This window comes from Staurois parvus, unplaced genomic scaffold, assembly GCF_062004578.1.
Source record: "Staurois parvus isolate SC_StPar_1 unplaced genomic scaffold, SC_StPar_1.0 ptg000636l, whole genome shotgun sequence".
Classification (NCBI taxonomy): Eukaryota; Metazoa; Chordata; class Amphibia; order Anura; family Ranidae; genus Staurois; species Staurois parvus.
In genome coordinates, this window is record NW_028318432.1 from 2304411 (window position 1) to 2323191 (window position 18781).

General features: G+C 40.2%; 1 protein-coding gene across 1 annotated transcript in view; it reads left to right on the forward strand.

The window, feature by feature from the left end:
• Positions 1-18781, forward strand: part of MALRD1 (MAM and LDL receptor class A domain containing 1) — a 464614-nt gene that overhangs the window by 78918 nt on the left and 366915 nt on the right. Inside the window, exon 7 of the mRNA XM_089693696.1 lies at positions 9605-9745. Coding sequence (XP_089549822.1) covers positions 9605-9745 — 141 coding nt within the window. The remainder of the gene's footprint in view (positions 1-9604; positions 9746-18781) is intronic.

Genomic DNA, 18781 nt, shown 5'->3' on the forward strand with positions numbered 1-18781 from the left:
TCAAGGTTGCAGTGTCCTGCAATTTCAGAGGCATACACACTCTGCAGAAAAGCCCCATGGACCTTGTATGGTGAGTGGCAGGACTTTGCTGGAAAGCAGTGTATCAGAGGACTACTTTTCTCAGAAGTACTGGCATGTGGGCGGGGGCAGATACATACAGAAGCCCAGGAGACTGGACAGGAAGTGAGAGGGGAGCTGGAGATAGGAAGCAGAGAGAGAGAGTCATTCTGACTGCCGGAAAACTGGACCAAGATGCAGAGTCGGACAGAGGAGAAGCAAGGAGGAGCCGCTGACCGCTGACCGCTGACCGCTGACCGCTGACCTTGCCACCTTGTTCAGCGAGAGTCTGCCAGCAGGTGACCCAGAGCGCAGAGACCGGACGGGATGTTGCACGTGAGACGGGAGAACCTGTGGGGGCCCCCATCCGCTGAGATATAGACAGCCAGGACCTGCTGGAAGTCAACATTCAGGTGAGAGAGTCCAATACACCAGTTAAGCAAGAGAACACTGACATTCTCCTTATACCTGCTACTTTACCTGCACACAGTTGCAGAGATTGTATTCAGTTAACATGTGTTGCGGCCTAGTTCCCACAGCCGCTACTGTTGAACACATTTGCAGTACAGTCAAATCATCAGAGCTGACCGCAATGCATGGCTCCTGCAGGCTAGATCACATCAATGCTCCTTAAACCATTGGCCTATCCCCCTAAAGGAACGTCTAATACCATTGCCATTGGTCACGGCATCCCAGAGGGGAGTTTCCCTTTTGCCAACAAGTAAATATAGTGATCAGTGCAGTGCTACAATTTAAGATGAAATCACAAAAATATTTGTAAAATGAGTCCATTCATCTTCATTAGAATGCTTCTATCCTTCTGTGACCACCATTTGCTCCAAAACATATATGTGCAATTATTCCACCACCAGATGTTTGCTCACCTCCAGCAGTGTGACCTCACAAGTTTGGTCTAACTGCGCTTTTGGTCCCAGTATGGACACTGTAGATCAACTTCATGGATCCCTATCATTCACAACTCGTCCGGAATTTACCTCCAACTATCACATCACTTCATAAACAAAAGACTCCACATGCGTGCGTAAACTTTAAAACATTTTAATATCTCAAAGTAAATGAATTGCGCACTGACATGTAAAAATATTAGTTAAAAGTTATAGTGATACGTTTTGTCCTCTCTACCCCTCCTCCTCATGCACAGTGCACTCTTTTAAATGTATCTCTTTTGTTAAATAGAGTCTTTCCTGCCCCCTAATGGAAGTCATTCACCTAGGCGACTGATAGGCATTATGCTTGCTATGGCTCCTAGGATATGCATGTCACATATCCCAGGAGGCATAGTGCTTCACTAATAAAGGAGGTGGGGGAAGGGGAGCCTAGCGGCGTAGCATCATGAGGCATCATCAGGGGCAGAATTCTGAAAGGATTCTGCAGGACACTGCTGGATCACTGGGCAGGTGAGTATCTGAAATGGTTATAGCTTGCATCAAGGTAGGAAGGGGTTTCCAAAAAATGAGAGGGGGGAGGCTGGAGAAGCACTTTAAATTCTTGATATGATCTCTGAGGCCTTTCATCATTTTTTGTTGCCCTTCTCATTCTGTCTTATCAATATCTTTTTGGAAGAGAGGTCTCCAGAACTGGATAGAGTATTCTTTAACTAAAGATCTATATAAAGGAATCAGGACCTCCTTCCTGATGCTGGTGACCCCTCTACTGATAACTAAAGATCTATATAGAGGAATCAGGCCCTCCTTCCTGCTGCTGGTGACCCCTCTACTGATAACTAAAGATCTATATAGAAGACTCAGGACCTCCGTCCCCCTGCTGGTGATCCTTCTACTGATAACTAAAGCTCTATATAGAAGAATCAGGACCTCCATCTCCCTGCTGATGACCTCCTCTAATGATACACCTCAGAATTCTATTCACTTTTTCCACTGCTTGGCCACACTGTTTGCTAATTTTGCAATAAAGGAAAACAAATTGCCAGAAATGGGATGACAAAGGAACACTATTATTTGTCATCTCTATAAAATGTTTACCTTGATCATTAGTCTCATAGGGTGGCAGTGATATGATCCTACATTTCTAGGAGAACCATCAGAACCAAATGGCTGCTACTTTTCTTTCTTGTCTATTCAGCTGGATATTGGTGTGCAGAGTCTTCCTACAGAGAAAGGTTTAAAGAAGGAAACCAGAATGATTGAGATAAATAAAAACACATTTAATAGACATGGCAAATCTCTCATCTATTTATTTAGCAATTTTACATAAAAAATTTATGTAAAATTCATCTGAAAAGTGCAAGTCTATACAAATTAATTTTTCATTCTGTTTTCCCTGAATGTGTTCCATTAAAATAAATAAAAGTCACATTTTAATGGATAGAATGTGCTGAAAAATCCCCTGAGACGACAATGCAATGTAATCATTTACTAACGTCAGAAAGGTTTTTCCATATTAACCAAAAGCTCCTGCACCTGTATACTCCTTATGAACCACAGCAATCTTTACATTTCAGCAATGCGCCTACTGATTCAGAAATAATTATGTCATTATTTATGATGTTAAGATAATAAATATACAGTTTTCCCAAACAGAAAATTTGATTTCTTTTAGCAATAATGTCTTGAAAATATATTTCTGTATATTGCTTTATAAAGATGGAAAACATTAATACCTACTGTCACCATAGATCAAAATTATGGAAGAGCAGATTTCGGTGAAATTGATTTTTAATTTAAAATTACCGAATTACTGCTGCCAATATTGTGCTGAACTGTAAACTCTCATTTTATTAAAAAAAGAAAACATTTATTTTATTCAGAGAGGGTGTTTGTTTTTGTTGGTTGGTTATGAGTGGTGTATTTAGGGTAGTTTAACTTATTTAATTAATGTTTCTTTTTATTTGTGTTTTTCCAAGATTTTTGGTATTTGATCATTGATTGTATTCAGTAAATTATCTGTGAAAAAAGTAAAATGATGAGGCTATTAAGAAGCCTCTTTTGGCACAAAAGCATGTCTAGATAAAATTAAAAACAGTTCCCATAAATTTATGGACCCATTTAAAGCCTATTGCACCTCTGAAAACCACTGCAATGATGGAAGTTTGCCCAAATCTCCAGATTTTGCAACAATTTAAAGTATAACTAAAGGCAAAAAAGTATTTTTTTTGTTTTGGATAGAGTAGAGAGGGATTAGAACACCTACTGTTTTTTTTTATTGTTGTCTGTGCCCTCGTTAGGGAGATTCCCCCTCTCTATTTGTCATGTTTACCATTACCATGGAAAATGAAAGTAAAAGAAAATCACAAATTTTGGGCTGGCCTTGTGCTGATCACATGCACTCTCCAAAGAAAAAAAAAACTCTCTAGCAATACACACCAAACTGAGCATGTGAAGCTTGCCCCCAAGGCTCTATTCTATCAGCAGATGGATTGGGGAAAGTAGAAGAAGGGGAGGGTCAGAGAAGACAAGGTCAAACATTATTATAACAAAATTCGGAGGATTAACCCCTTAGTTTCTGTAGTGAGTATAACAAGCATGCTTTACTGCACATACATACCGATTTTACTGTTGTGGGTTTAGTAACACTTTAAGTTAACTCCCAGTTACAAAGGGATTAAATAAGAACAATTAAATTAAAGATTTTTAAAATTTATTTTTGAGGTTACTAGAACTGTAACTCATTCTTCTGCTGTAGAAATGATTACATGGTCTAGATAAAGCGTTGTACTTGCCCTTACAGTATGTGACACTCTGAGATCCTATAAATACTGTAAGGGCGGCCATTTAAGCATTGTAAAGTTTAAGAGATTGTGTAGCTGCAGTCATGCATAGGACAGGCAATAGGTAAATTTTAGTTATACAAGCAAGAGTGTCCTTGTAGTCCACAGCAGTACTATTTACCTAATAAATAACAAGTAAATTCTAATGTAATGGAAGCAGCAGGGAATAGCACCCATCAGGGTTGCGGTTCTGGACCAAGTTCAGGATACTTGTAAAGTATTAATGTTTCATTGTCACCTTTAGGCGGTTGGGATGAGTAGAGTTAATTCATCAAAAAGTATTTTGCTGCAAAATTACCAGTGTTACCATTAGCAAAATTTGCCAGACCTGAAACCCTCACTTTCACATAGGTGAACTTTAATGAAAAAAACAACAACTTTCTTCTTTATTTAGAGGGTCTTTTGGGGGTAGAGGTTAGGATAGTTTAGTGTAGTTCATTTAGTGTGACTACATTTTTTATTTTAGTTTTTTTCACTGTCTTTCTGCTAAAATTTTTTAAAAAGGGCTAACGAAGTGGTATTTTTTGGTCCAGAGTAGTTGAAAGGAGCTTTTCTAAATATGGGACTGAGGAGGCATATTACTATGTAAACATTTTTGCCTTAATGCTTAAAACCACTTTAAAGGAAGTAAACAAGTTAAAAAAGTTTTTAAGCAAAATGTATTTCTGTTTAACCTCTCATTATCCTGTAAGTAACCCCAATCAGCCATAATTAACTTCTGTCCCTTCTCCCCTTGGCTGTTTTTATCTGTTTGGTTTTTTTAACCATTTTTTTTTCATTTTCATGCTTTTATTTTTTTTTCAGTGTCTCATAAAAAGAAAATGTGCAAAAAAGAAAATAAAAACTTTTTATTTGCAAATAACTTTGCCATGCCTAGTTCCAGAAACATTGTTTTTATATGAAACAAATTTAAGCTTTTATTTACAGTAATGCTACTTTTTTCCTGGTCAAAAAAAGGAAAAAAAATATGTTTTCATTTTTTACATGCTAATGTTTATAGATCAAACAGATAAAACATTTTTTTCAGGAAAAATGTTCACCCCAAAAATATGTTTATAATATTTTGTTATCTTAGTGTCAAAGATTTTGCTGAATAAACAGGCCCATAGGCAGAAATGTAAAAATTTCATGCAGGTACAGATTTGAGAGCTGGAGAAGCTAAACACACTTGAACAAACCAACAAGATCCCCAGGTGTCTTCATGTGATGACCAAGATGGACACCCACAGAACAAAGAGGCCACCATAAACACCAAACTGTCAAATATGCCTGTAAAGAGAACCTTTACCAACTGAAGCTGAATGAAAGAGGAAAGTGGGATGACTAAGACTATGAAAAGTAAATAAATCAAAGCAATGATTACAGTATGTCTATCGTGGTTTCACATAAAAAATGTATTTCAAAAATCCACTTAAAAGCATATATCCTTTAAAATAAAATGATAATTAAATATTTATGTGTTGTTCATAAATCCATTCAGTTGAAACAAATAGAAGTCATATTTTAATGAACAGCAGTAACCCCCACAGATGAGAACACGGCAATGTAATAATTTATTCATTTCTGAAAAGCTGACCACCTTGAAACCACAAAAGCCTTGATGATGCACTGGTGAGGATTTTTGTAGAGAGACATGGTTGGCAAAACAATAAAATCCTTGTAAGGCCCCAAACGTCTATTTTAAAGGAAACCTGTCATGACAGCCATTGCACATTTCTGCCCCCCCTCTTTAAAAAAAATTCAATACATACACTTTAAATATGGGCCTGAAAATCTTGATTTATTTTTTCTTGCCCTATTTTATAAACAATAAAATGTTGTTTGTTTTTCTACATTTTAACCATTCAGATAGAAAATTGAACAATTGTTAAGAATTTAAGGAATACTTTCTCGGTCTTTCAAGCTGGAATTTATATTACTGGTGTTTTTTATTTTGTCTTTTTTTTCTGCCAAATCCAAGATTATGAGGAACCAGACTGTTTTATGCAGACTAAATTATATGGCAGTTAACCAAAAAATTTTCATGCCAAGCCTGATATAATTTCCTCATAAATGTAGCTTAATCCTTAAAGTACCTTTGTATCTGAGCCATGGTTTTTACTCTGTGTGATTCCAGCAAAATAACCAGAAGCATAATGCTTATCTGTAGGTTCTAAGGAGTTTGGTGTTGGATGAATGTACAATCTTATCCAGGGATATCTATCTATCTATCTATCTATCTATCTATCTATCTATCTATCTATCTATCTATCTATCTATCTATCTATATATATATATGATCAGTTTTATGAAAATTGTCATTAATACTTGTTTCATTTGATTATCCTTCTTTGTATGTCATATTTGTAATTATAAAGGGAAAACTATTGAAGCAGTGATGGTGATGTTCATCAAACATTCACTTCAGGTGCATCTTGGTATGATCTCAGAGTCAGCAGTCCAACAGGTCCTGATAGGAGATAGTACTGGTAAGAGGAAATATTGGAGGGCAATTTTTTTGTTTGCTTTAGGTAGGGAACAGCAGGTGGGTAAGGAGAAAGGAACTTCCTTTCAGGGTTTAGGTTCACTTTAAAGCTGAACTTTGAAATACACAGAATAAATACAAATATGAAAGCTATTTTGCATGTCATTGGATTTGTATTTCTGTCAATTTTCAGTCCTAAAATTTACAACAGAGCTACAAGACTGTACAATAAAGCTGCTGAGTTGACTTATTTCTCTGCTGCAGGCAGCTTGTTCAGCTACCTTCTTCAGCCTACGATTGGAGAATGCAGGAAAAACATCAGACTGATAAGGTAATCTCTCCTCTGGTCATCTACTTGCTTCAGCCTGTAATTGGACCATGAAGAAGAAACATAAGACTAATAAGGTCATCTCTCCTTTGGTCAACTACCTGCTCCAGCTTGTAATTGGACAGTGAAGAAGAAACATCAGAATGATAAGGTCATCTCTGATCAACTACCTGCCCCTGCCTGTGATTGGAAAGTGTAGGAAAAACATTAGACTGATAAGGTCAACTCTCAAATGGCCAACTACCCGCCCCAGCCTGTGATTGGAAAGTGGAGGAAAAACATCAGCATGATAAGGTCATCTCTCCTCTGGTCAGCTACCTGCTCCAGCTTGTGATTGGACAGTCAAGGAGAAACATCCGAGTGCTAATGATCTCTCTACTCTGGTCCAGCCTGTGATTGGACAGTGAAGTAGAAACATTAGAATGATAAGGTCATCTTTCTTCTGGTCAGCTACCTGCTCCAGCCTGTGACTGGACAGTGAAGAAGAAACATCAAGCTCATAAGGTCATTCCTCTTCTGGTCAGCTACCTGCTCCATGTGAATGGGCCATGGAGGAAAAACATCAGACTGATAAGGTCCTGTCTCCTCTGTTCAGCTACCTGCTTCAGCCTTTTATCAGACAGTCATGGAGAAAAATCAGACTGCTAAGGTCATCTCACCTCTGGTCAGCTACCTGCTGCAGCCTGTGAATGGCCCATGGAGAAAAAAACATCAGAATGATAAGTTCATCTTTCTTTTGGTTAGCTACCTGGTCTAGCCTATGATTAGACAGTGAGGGAAAATCATCAGACTGATAAGGTCATCTTTCCTCTGGTCAGCTACCTGCTCCAGCCTGTCATTGGACAGTCAAAGTCAAGGAGAAACATCAGACTAATAAGGTCCTCTCTCCTCTGCTCAGCTACCTTCTTCAGTCTTTGATCAGACGGTCAAGGAGAAACATCAGACTGCTGCGGTCACCTGTGCTCTGGTCAGCTACTTGCTTCAGCCTGTGATTGGACCATGAAGAAAAAAACAGACTGATAAGGTCATCTCCTATGATCAACTACCTGCCCCTGCCTGTGATTGGAAAGTGTAGGAAAAACATTAGACTGATAAGATCAACTCTCAAATGGCCGTTTACCTGCCCCAGCCTATGATTGGAGAGTGGGGGAAAAACATCAGCATGGTAAGGTCATCTCTCCTCTGGTCAGCTACCTGCTCCAGCCTGTGACTGGATAGTCAAGGAGAAACATCAGAATGATAATGTCCTCTCTCCTCTGGTCAGCTACCTACTTCAGCCTTTGGTCAGACAATTAAAGTTAAGGAGAAACAACAGACTAATAAGGTCATCTCTCTGGTCAGCATATGTGCTTGCAGTATATCTATTTGGCTTCTAACATTGCCTCTATCAGTCAGAGGTTAGGAAAGCAAAAGGCTAAAATCAAACCAGACATTTACTTGCATTGAAAGTAAATTAACATAAAACTTAAAGTTAAATGATTTTTAACAAACAGATAACTGCATTAATTGGTGTTTTTATATTTGCCTGGAATTCAGCGATAAGGTTCAGCGGTCCTTTAAAAGGCGTATTAATAAGGTAAATAAGCAACTGAAGCATCAACCTTCTAAGTAATTAATCATCGGTTTTGCTATTCCCTGCATTACCTCTGTGCTGCTGAAATACTTTCTTTCCTGCCCATTCAATATGTCCTATTTTTTTAACTCAGAAGTATATGTATGCCTCCTTTTAATACTGTAAGTACATGATACAGTAGGCACATATCAGGAATATGAAATATAGGGTTAACATTATTTTATTATTATTATTATTACACAGTATTTATAAAGCGCCAATAGTTCACTCAGCGCTGTACATTACAAAGGGGGACAGAACATGTGACAGAACAATACCAATACAATGCAAAACATGAGGGGATCGAGGGCCCTGCTCTTTTGAGCTTACAATCTAGAAGGGATGGGATAGTGGTACAGGAGGAGATAGCTGTGGGGGATGGAGTGGTAGGAAGAGTGGAGGAGGTCAGCAAGTTAGCAGGGGGTGAGGTAGGCTTCCCTGAAGAGATGGGTTTTCAGGGTGCGCCTAAAGGAGAGGAGAGTAGGTGATAATCTGATGGGTTGGGGCAGGGAGTTCCAGAGGATGGGTGACACCCTGGAGAAGTCCTGGAGGCGGGCATGGGAGGAGGAGACCAGGGAACTAGAGAGAAGGAGGTCTTGTGAGGAGCGGAGTGTGCGTGTTGGGCGGTACTTGGATATTAGGTCAGTGATGTAGTTCGGGGCAGTATGGTGGACAGCTTTGTACGTCAGTGTTAGGATTTTAAATTTGATCCGTTGCGCAATCGGAAGCCAGTGGAGGGATTGGCAGAGGGGGGTGGCGGAAATGGAGCGGTTGGAAAGGTGAATGAGTCTGGCAGCCGTATTCAGGATCGACTGAAGCGGGGATAGCCAGCGGCGAGGCAGGCCAGTGAGGAGGGAGTTGCAGTAGTCGAGTCGTGATATGATGAGGGAGTGGATGAGCTGTTTAGTGGTTTCTGGGGTTAGGAACGAGCGGATTTTGGCGATGTTGCGGAGGTGGAGTCTGCACGAGTTTGTTAAAGATTGGACTTGGGGCTGGAAGGATAGGTTGGAGTCCAGAATGACACCAAGTACTCTGGCCTGCAGAGCGGGTTTGATATTGGCGTTGTTGGATGTGATGTAGAAGTCAATGGGGGGTGGGGTTCGGGCTGGGGGGAAGACAAGGAGCTCGGTTTTGGAGAGATTCAGTTTAAGGAAGTGGAGCGACATCCAATCTGATATGTCGCTCAGTAGGTGTGTGATTTGGGCAGAGACCGAAGGGGTGAGGTGGGGGGTTGAGAGATAGATTTGTGTGTCGTCGGCATACAGTATTCAGTAACATACAGTATTCTTTAATTCCTTCCATTGCTTTTTACAAAAAATGACTGTTGTACTTATGAGACACTGGATTAAAAAAAAATATCAACATTTTTCAAATGCTCAATATTTATCTGCTTAGGTAATTTTAAAAGATGTGACTTTGAATCTGGCTTTTGTGAATGGAAAGTACTGAACACAATTGGCTTTACGTGGAAGATAAGTGATAAAACAGAGTTGTACAATGGATTTTTGCCAAAGAAAGACCATACATCACAGAATGGTGAGTACTGCTTTTATATACTATGTTTCTTGTGCTAATTAGTATTAGTGTGCATTGGTCCACCCAACACAAAACTCCAGCCAAAAATCATATAAGGTAAACATGAACAGCAAATGATAGAAATGAAATAACAAAACAAGCTTCTGCTAGTTTTCTTACCTGTGATCCAGAGATTTCCCCCACAGTACTTTTTTCTGCCTCTAGATGTCTTCAGCCAACCTCATTCAACCCACTTCCTCTGAGCCCAGGTCATTCTGGACCATTCCTGTGACTGGACAGTGAAAGGAGAAGCACTATGGTGATGAACCTGTGTCACCACTTAAACTGATCCTAGTTTAGACTCTTCCTCTCATGCTCCAGCTGTACGGGGAATGCAGGGAGCTGATACTAGATCAAATTCAGGAAAGAAGAAACAGATGACTGATGAGCTCATCTCTCTGTCATTCTGCTCGCTCCTTCTATTAGCATTTTCCTGGCTAGCACATGAGCAATCCAGCACACCTGACTGGCTCCTTGTTTTGCTTCTCCCTACTCCAGTCTCAGCTCTGCTGTACAGGTGACTGCAAGAGGCTGGTCCCAGGTCAAATTCGTGTATTTACACTGCTTGCTTTTTAAAACTGCATGTAATAAGTTATTACTGATTATAGAGCTGTAATAATTCATGCATTTTATATCTGCCTTGAGTATAGTTTTATGAAGCAAGTTTGTGTGCAAATCCAATTTTTTTTTGTAATTAAAAGTCAGGGACAAATTAAAATCTAACTCCAGCTAACACGTTTCAAACGGCTACAGCAACAGTTGCTTTTTACTTTTGAAAAAAAAAAAAAATTTAAACCTTATAAATAACAGCTGACAATTGTAGAATCCCCAGCAGTTTTTCATAGTTCATCTCAACCTTTGTAAACTGCCACTTTCTTTGGACAGCTTGCACTGTGTGTAAATGGGGTGAAAATATAATTAAAAAATAAATAAATTACTATTACCTTGTGCACCATTTCTAAAATGCAATATTTTTTTTTTTTTTTGCTATAGTGGGCCTTTAACTAACTAGCTATCAAATGGAAACAGTCTCTAAGAAAAAATGTTAAATGAATTAGTGATCTCTTTGGAAGACCTCTTAGAATAATTCACTCTGTAGTTGCCTTAGAGAGGTCTTCATTTATTAATGATGCCAAGGATCACGGGAGCCGTTGGGTGAGCCAGAAATGGCTCAGAAAAGTAAAAACAAATAACTATAAATAATAGAGCACAGAATTCCATAAAACCTCAAGAATGCACAGGGCTAATTTAATATTATTGAGAAACTTGTAAAAGATTTCACAACCGGGAACAATATCCAATCAAACTCCAAAAAATGTGTCTTTTCCACCAACTCATATCTGATTTATGTTACCTATACTTAGAACTACAAGTCTGTGTAATTCATAGCCAGACTGTAGTGCTGGTTCACATATATGTGGATTGGATGTGGTTTGAACCACATCCAATCGGCATTACATGTCAAAAAACATTGCTTCCTATGGTGCCTGTTCACATGTGTCCAGTGCACTGGTGGTGCGGATTCAGTGCAGTTTGAAAAAGAGTCATGTACAATTTCTGAGCAGAAAATATATATATATGCAGCACACCAAAAGTACAAAAAAGTTGTCACCACCCCAACCTATACCTAGCCTTTGCAATAAGGTGCACATGGAAGGGCAATGAACATCACAAAGAAAGCACACTTACCTGCCAGCCTGCAAAAAAAAAAAATTGACCCTGTCTAACATTAAAAAAAGAGGGTTTTGTTTGCACACATTTGCAAATATATGCATAAGCCACAGTGTACGCAGTGAAATCTGTTGTTTGTTTGTGATGTGTGTTGCTCTTCCATGTGCACCTTACTGCAAAGGCTAGTACTGTAGAACTTGAAGACTCCTCAAACTCTGGCTGCGCTTCACAGAACTGCTGACTGCACAAACAGAATTTCCCAGAGGATCTCTTATGCTGTAGGTAACCTAAACAAAGCTACACATGGTCACATTTCCTCCAGCACTGAGGGTCAACTACTCACATACACTCACCAGCCACTTTATTAGGTACACCCAGGGGCGGACTGACCATTTGGAAACTTGGGCATTGCCCGAGGGCCCGGGGTCAGTAGGGGGCCCCATGAGATGCCCCTGGTACCTTTTTCATAGGCTTTTTTGAGTTTGGGCAAGGAAACAGGGGCCCCATGATCCCCTATTGCCCGAGGGCCCCATGAGTTGTCAGTCCGCCCCTGGTACACCTGTTCAATTGCTTGGTAACACAAATTGCTAATCAGCCAATCACATGGCAGCAACTCAATGCATTTAGGCATGTAGACATGGTGAAGATGACTTTCTGAAGCTCAAACCGAGCATCTAAATGGGGAAGAAAGGGTATTTAAGTGACTTTGAACGTGGTATGGCTGTTGGTGCCAAACGGGCAATTCAAAAATTGATGATCTACTGGAATCTTCATGCACAGCCATCTCTGGGGTTTACAGAGAATGGTCTGAAAAATAGAAAATATCCAGTGAGCTGCAGTTGTGTGGACAAAAATGCCTTGTTGATGTCAGAGGAGAATGGGCAGATTGGTTCAAGATGATAGAAAAGCAACAGTAACTCATGTCAATATGGACCAAAATCTCTGAGGAGTGTTTCCAACACCTTGATGAATCTATGCCAGAAATAATTAAGGCAGTTATCTGAAGGCAAAAGGGAGTCCAACCTGGTCCTAACAAGGTGAGGCGTGTAGTCACAGGATCATCTGTTGCCTCCTGACGATATCCATCAGGCTCTTCCTAGTGAGGGAGATGTAGAATCACACTGCCATGGGATAGCAGGTTTCTTTCCCACCAACTCCCTCCTGGCTCTCTCCTATGAGCTTCTCCAGACCCAACTTGAATTCGAGAATAGGCCCCCCAGCTAAGTCCAGCTGGAATTTCGATGTCTTCAGACAGGCTCACTCTAGCACTCTTTCCCCAGTGGGAGAGCCCCTGCTTAGGGATCTCCTCCTGCAGGAGTGAACCCAGGAACATTGCCCTGCTATCTCATGCCTCAGACTACGTATGTGCTCTCTCACTACCTACTGGGTACACCTCCCTAGGGATTGGCTTGAGTCCCATAAATATTCAGGCTGCCTACTGTGTTCCTCCTCCCACTATGTTCCTAGAATCCTCTAGAAGACAGGGGGATGCAACAGAGCAGCTGTCTGTGAAACACTGAGCAGTCCTAATCAATCAACCCCCCCACTCCTCTGATTAAAGGGGAGTAAACTAACATTTCCTAGCAGCCTACTTTACACTAGGAGGGTGCTACATATATATTTATTTTTATTTACCAGACCTAAATCCATTAGGTTTAGTTATTATTTCTGATCATATTAAAGAAAGAAATAAATCATGTCCAAAACCGTTATGCTTGTATATTTGGAAACATTTCTTGAATTGTAGATAGAGTAGGGAGTGGTTAAACCTTGCCAGTTTTCTTATCTGTATGCTACTGGGGAGATTTCCCTTTATTTCCTGTCTTGTCAGCCCCCTCTTGCTTCTCAGCTGGAACAGGTGTCCCAATTTAAAGATTTCCCCTCTGTTGCTGTTTTGGCGATGACTTAAACTGTTGGTTTTTCCAACACTTTATGTCCCGGCGACAATGGTCATCTAGGCAAAGCAATAAGAACCCAACCAGGTTTTAACCCATTTGCTCTCTATCCACTCTATGTAAAAAAAAAGTTTTTGATCTTTGATATACTTTGGGGTGGATTTACTAAAGGCAGATAGGCTGTACATGTTGCTAGTGCAGTTGTCCAGAGCTTATTAAATGAGATGAAACTATGCTGACTTTCATCATCCAATCATGTGCAAGCTAAAATGCTGTTATTTTTTTTCCTTGCACATGATTGGGTCTTCTTTGCAAAGCAAAACTTCATCATTTACTAAGCTGTGGAGCAATTAAACTTGAAAAATGCACAACCCATTTGATTTGAGTAAATCTACCCCTTTAAGTTCTCTGGTGGTGTGACCAGAATCTAACCTGCTATTTCTACACCAAAAGAAAATACCAATTGGTATTCCCATTCAAAATAAGAGATAAAACACTCAGTACCCTCACCTTCCTGGCTCCTGTAAAGTCAGTGTTATTGCCATTGCTGGTGGGTTGTCATTATTGCTCATTTGCTGCTGCGATTGCCAAATTGTTGCCTATATTGTTACAATTACCTGTTTGTTGCCCATACTGTAATGACTGCCTGTTGTTGTCAGCATATAGTCAGGACTGCAGTTTTTTTCCTACATCTGGTCAAGTCAGCGCTGCTTATTCATAAAACATGTAAGAATAATTAGATATCCTGCAAGTCTTTCACTTTCAAAAACTATTATTCCAATGTTTTGTGCAGTGCACTATGTACCCCTATAGGAATTTAAGGCTCACTGATGCTCAAAAGTTCCTAGGTATGATTAGTACATTTAACAGCTTACAAAATGTCTGCTTGTGTACTGAGCCTTTTCTGAATGGTATGTTTTCATGGACCATGTAAGCCATTGCAACTTCTGTAATCATAGATCTTTGTAGTTGTAAAGTCCTGTCCACCTATAAAGTAAATGTTCTGGGAAAAAGCACATTTGGCTTACCCAATCCCTTTTTGTGTATTCATTTCTGTTCGCCATTATGGGGGTCCTGTCAGGGGTATGTCCTTCCTTACATACCTTGTGTCCAAGGGTCATCCTTTTTCTTAACTCAGAAAGTTGGAAGGAATGGATACGAGAAGGAAATTTAAGGTAAGAATAGTGCTGTTTTATTCTTTATAGAATGTCTTGTGAGCTCACTGCTGGTGAGTAAAATGGAACAACAAATACGTTTGAGACTCTTCAACTCACTGGTGTAGGGGTAGTCACTTGCTCTGTAGTTGTAGTCTGGGGGACAGGTCCATTTTATAAGTGTAGAAACTTTTTGAAGCATGCAGGCCTACACAGGTGCTGTCACTGACACCCTTACTACGAGTGGTCATCTTGTGTTATCAGGCAGACTGGCACATAATAAAGTGGAAGGTCACAGACGTACACTGTTCAAGCCATTCTTCATAACACCCCTTGTGCCATAATAAAGGTAATAGTATTCACCTTCTCCTTTGTCCTAATTATCCAGGGAGTTCACCTCCTCATTACTGACTGATCTTACCTTTCACTCTCACTGAACCTGTATACGGCACCAGCTTGTGATCCAGACACTTGCTAACATGGCTCTTCAATTATACATGGCCAAATCTATAATGCATGTCCAGAGGTTTGTCTTGATGATGTATAATTTAGATTCAAATAAAATAAGAAATGCTAAATTTCCTATATTTGATTCTAAACCAAAAAAAAATAAAATCACTGTATTTTTAACATTATCCTTGGAAACGTACAAATTCCAAGTTCAAAAATTACTAGCAAATATATATGTTTCATAACAGACAGGGTGCTGCTTTATAAGTAGTGTGAAGAATTAGAAAATGTAATAATGCCATTTTCTGTTTGCATTTTAACTAGTGCTTAACCCTTTGAGGACCGTAAGGTTTTGGAACGCCATAAGAATCAATTTTTTTGTTTTTAAAGTTCGTACACTTCAGTTGCTGTAACTAAGCCATTTCATGAAATAATTGGCAAAAAGCTAGATCCATTTGTTGTTTGTTGATAAGAACTAATATTTTGACTCAAACCAAAAAAAAAAAAGAGTTTTAAGTTCTTAATCAGATGATACATGCAATTACAAACATGGGACAAATACGTCCCTTGGTCCTCCAAAGGTTAACAACTTCCCACCCATACGTTCTGGGGTTGAAGTGGTTACACTGGGGCCATGACTGCAGCCGCAGTCATGGGCCCGGTATCTTTTTTTCAGCCGGCGATGTTCTCTCATTCCACCACGGAGCCCAGGGACTGAAGCAGACAGTTCCGGCAACTTACCATAGAGATGACAGAGGACCAGAAGTCTCCAAAATATCTCTATGGTCTAAGAAACTGGTTCCCAGCTCTACAAAGATGGCACCACCATGTTGTCTTCAGAGCAGTCAAGGATTCCCAAAACCCCAGCTCTCTGTTAGAAAAATAATTGGCCACACAGGTTTCTGATTGATATTTGGCATACCTCCTACAATCCCTTACTGCTATATAGGATAATAAGCTTTACTGTTTAATTTACTGTTAAAAAGGTAAATGTGGGAAATGTGGGAAGAGAGAGTTATATAACGGGATGTTTTGTGGTTGATAAGTGCCTGTTTTTTTGGAACTGCCACTGCAAATGTAAGGCGTGCCAACAGGTTTACCCAGATTACTATCTACCTATGCCTAGTTGTATTATTTAGCTATACTTACAGAACTTTGTTTAATCTTGACACTTTAGCTTGGGTGTAAGAGGGTCATACATCACCTGAATATTGATCTTTGCCTTGTCAGCTCTCTGACCTCACACACTGCATCCTCAGAAGCTGGGAGATGCTTGATATCAAAGAGTCAGATCTCTGAGCCACTGGCTGCTCCATTGATAGCAGCACCCAGTCTTCTTGGTAGTGTCAGAATTTGAAACTAAGCCCCACTACCACCACCACCATCACAGATTCCTATTGGTCCATCACTATGACGGGCAGCCTCGCCAACAATAGAAATGCACTGGAGGTAGGAATTGGTGGTCAAGAGTCCACAGTATCAGGAAGTGTTGGCGCTTTGGTTTGAGGTGCTATTGCAGGTATGTGCACATCTAAGTGCCTGCACTACAAAACTGCAAAGGTTTCCTGCCCTGTTCTCCCAACACAGTCCATCTAATGAGATGGCCTTGTCCATTTGAGAAAAGTATCAAAGGTTACTGTGTACAATAAACAATGTCAAAGACAAGAGGATGTTTCTCTTTAGGAATCAGCATTACTTTGCACTGAATGGCTCCCAGGGGTGGGTAGGTCCATGTAAGTTGAATGATGCTGGTCATCATTCAACCCAGAACAATGGTGGCATCTAATGGTGAAAAAGAGTTACTTCAAGGGACAGCTCCTGATTTAATGTAATTAATGCAGCAAGAGTTGGTGTTTTTTTTTTAACTCTTCCTTTTTCAGAGCTGCTTTTTTAATACAGTTTTTTAAAATACAAAACTGGAAATCAACTGTAATGCTTACCTGTCAAATGGGTGGTGATTTCTGTCTTCACTGAAGAGATACAGCTGCCAAAGAATCTTCAAGTTCCAACTCACTTAAGAATAACTGGCCCCCTGTTGCACACTATGGTTTCATCTAAAGGACACAATAAGGATGTTCGTAGGTGGAGCATCAGCACACAGCAGAGGATTAGGCATCTCACCCATCTGGAAGTATAGCATGCAGAAAAGTCTTTGGTGGTCACCTCCCACTGAGCAGGTATCAATAATTATTTTTTTTGTAGAGTGCTTTTGGAAAAAAGAAGTGATGTGACAGAGTCACTTTTTTATGAAGGTGACAGGTTTTCCTTTAAAGACACGCTGTAGCGAAAACTAAAATTTAAACCCTGAGATGCTTAGAGGGAGCACAGTCTGCTGCCTCTGTTCATCCTTTTTTTAACCAAGGATTGCTATAGAGCTCCATTCTATTCCACTCCATTGCATCAGTAATCTGATGATCTGAGGACCCTTGCTTGTGATGCAGAGGAGGAATTCCCAAACACACACACTGCTGGTGTCTTTCGTTATCTCATTTACTCAAAGTCTGTTTTTAAAAAAATATGTCAGGGCTAAAAAGTTTCTCATTCCACCAATCACATTCAAACCTGCCTTGGTGATATAAGAAAAAAAGACTGAGGAATCTACTCAGCAAAGGCTTCAGGAAGTGCACTCCCAGTGAAATGGTGAGGTTGTGGGTGGGGCACCCCAGTGGGGGACACTAGAACTGTACTCGCTAATGGCCTAGGTTCTTGACAGGAGTTTGCGGTCATGCAAAAATCAGCATTAACCACTTGCCCTCCAGAGGATTTACCCCCCCCCCCCATTCCTGACCCCCGTATTGCAATACGGGGCTGCATTACTTTAACTGACAATTGCGCGGTCATGCAACTCTGCACCCAAATTAAATTTGCATCCTTTTTTCAAATAAATAGATCTTTCTTTCGGTGGTATTTGATCGCCTGTGCGTTTTTTATTTTTTGCGCTATAAACAAAAAAAACAACAATTTAGGGAAAAAAACAATATTTTAGATTTTTTGCTATTAAACATGACCAGTAAAAAATAAAATTTCATCATAAATTTAGGCCAAAATTTATTCTGCTCCATGTCTTTGCTAAAAAAAAATCCCAATATGTGTAAATTAATTGGTTTACGTGAAAGTTATAGCATTTACAGCAGGACCGCTGCGGACATTCTGACACTGGGGGGAACTGACTTGGTGTCACTGACATCCTCAGTGACACCAATACAGTGATCAGTGCTTATAAAAAGCAATAACACTGTACTAATGGCATTGGGCAGGAAGGGGTTAACATGTGGGGTGATCAAAGGTTAACTGTGTGATGTTTCACTGTGTGCTGTGTGTGTGCTTTACGCTTTACAATGCAGAGTCATACAAAGCAGTATGCAGGAGCTGACAGGGGAGAGATCTGTGTTGTTTATACACAGATCTCTCCCCCATCGGTAATACTTGGCGATCACCGGGTGCCGCTGAGGAATCACTGGGGACCTGGGGACTTACAGCCAAGGCCGCGAATGGCCCTACCTGCAACTGCAAAATCACGTAAACAGTATATATGTGATTTTACGCACCTGTGCTGCCCTGTAGCAGTATTTCCGCTACAGGGCGGCGTGAAAACGGTTAAGGCATAACTCCAAACTTAGAAGTAGGCTGTAATGAGCACAGTTAACCCTCTAGTAACCTGTGGTTAACTGATTGTACTGTTAACACACAGCACTCCAAACACTACCAGAAGAAGAGAACACCACTTCCCAGGTGCGCAGCATTTAGGAACTGTACCGCAGAGCCTGCAACGGCATTCACCAATCCAGCAATCCCTGTTACCTCATTCCCAGTGACATTTCCACAAT